Source organism: Ceratina calcarata, unplaced genomic scaffold, assembly GCF_001652005.2.
Source record: "Ceratina calcarata isolate Rehan_Ccalc_2016 unplaced genomic scaffold, ASM165200v1 scaffold6726, whole genome shotgun sequence".
Taxonomy (NCBI): domain Eukaryota; kingdom Metazoa; phylum Arthropoda; class Insecta; order Hymenoptera; family Apidae; genus Ceratina; species Ceratina calcarata.
In genome coordinates this window covers 1-734 of record NW_017177984.1, presented here as the reverse complement: position 1 = coordinate 734, position 734 = coordinate 1, and the positions used below count along the sequence as shown (strand labels likewise).

General features: G+C 29.8%; 1 protein-coding gene across 1 annotated transcript; it reads right to left on the bottom strand.

Annotated features, from left to right (window-relative positions):
• Nucleotides 1-6: 6 nt before the first annotated feature.
• On the bottom strand, nucleotides 7-730 carry LOC108630099 (NADH dehydrogenase [ubiquinone] 1 beta subcomplex subunit 8, mitochondrial-like; the record flags this gene model as incomplete). The annotated part of the gene is made up of 3 exons (XM_018033164.2): nucleotides 7-186; nucleotides 259-411; nucleotides 509-730. Coding segments are annotated over 3 exons (432 nt in total), but the record flags the coding sequence as incomplete, so codon positions are not given.
• Nucleotides 731-734: the final 4 nt, after the last annotated feature.

The following is a 734-nucleotide window of genomic DNA, read 5'->3' as shown; positions in this document are numbered from 1 at the left end:
GAAAAATTCATAGGAAATGTTTGTCACTTTATTCAATATTTTGTATAACAGAAATGAGTATGTCAAATATTCATACATATTATTTATTAGAATCAATTAACAACTATAATTATACATTTCACTATACATCTATTTAATTAATTCAAATGTATAATGTTCTCCTTTTCCTGGAACCTGTTTTTCCATCTGAAAAGAAATCATGATAAGATCAATATTAACCAATTAACAGAAGAAACTATAAATGTAAGATTATCTTACAAAAGGTTGACTCGTGTCTCCTAACACACGACCAATTACAATTATTGACAAAAATATAGCCCAAAATATAAGTGTAGCTTTCTGATCACTAATATGTTTCCGAACACCATAATCGTATTTGTCTCCGAGCATTTGGTCATTAAACTTATGGATCTATAACGAAAATAGTACAAACAAGTGCAGCAAGTCATTAGCTGAGATCTACTATTATTAATTTATAATTAAGTATTTAATAATATTAATAAGTTACAGGTTCCCCATAATTTCTTCTCATAGCAGGCATATCCCAAGGATAAAATGGGTCACGAGCATCATAACTTATCCATGGCAGATCTGGATAATCACCAGAATGTCTATGATCATTTGGAAAAGGTTTATAGTCATCTATATGCAAATTATATTTTTCTGCAGCCTTTTTCCTTTCTTCTTCAGTTTTTGGATATGGACCTGGCGTATGTTTTAACTGAGCAGGAACT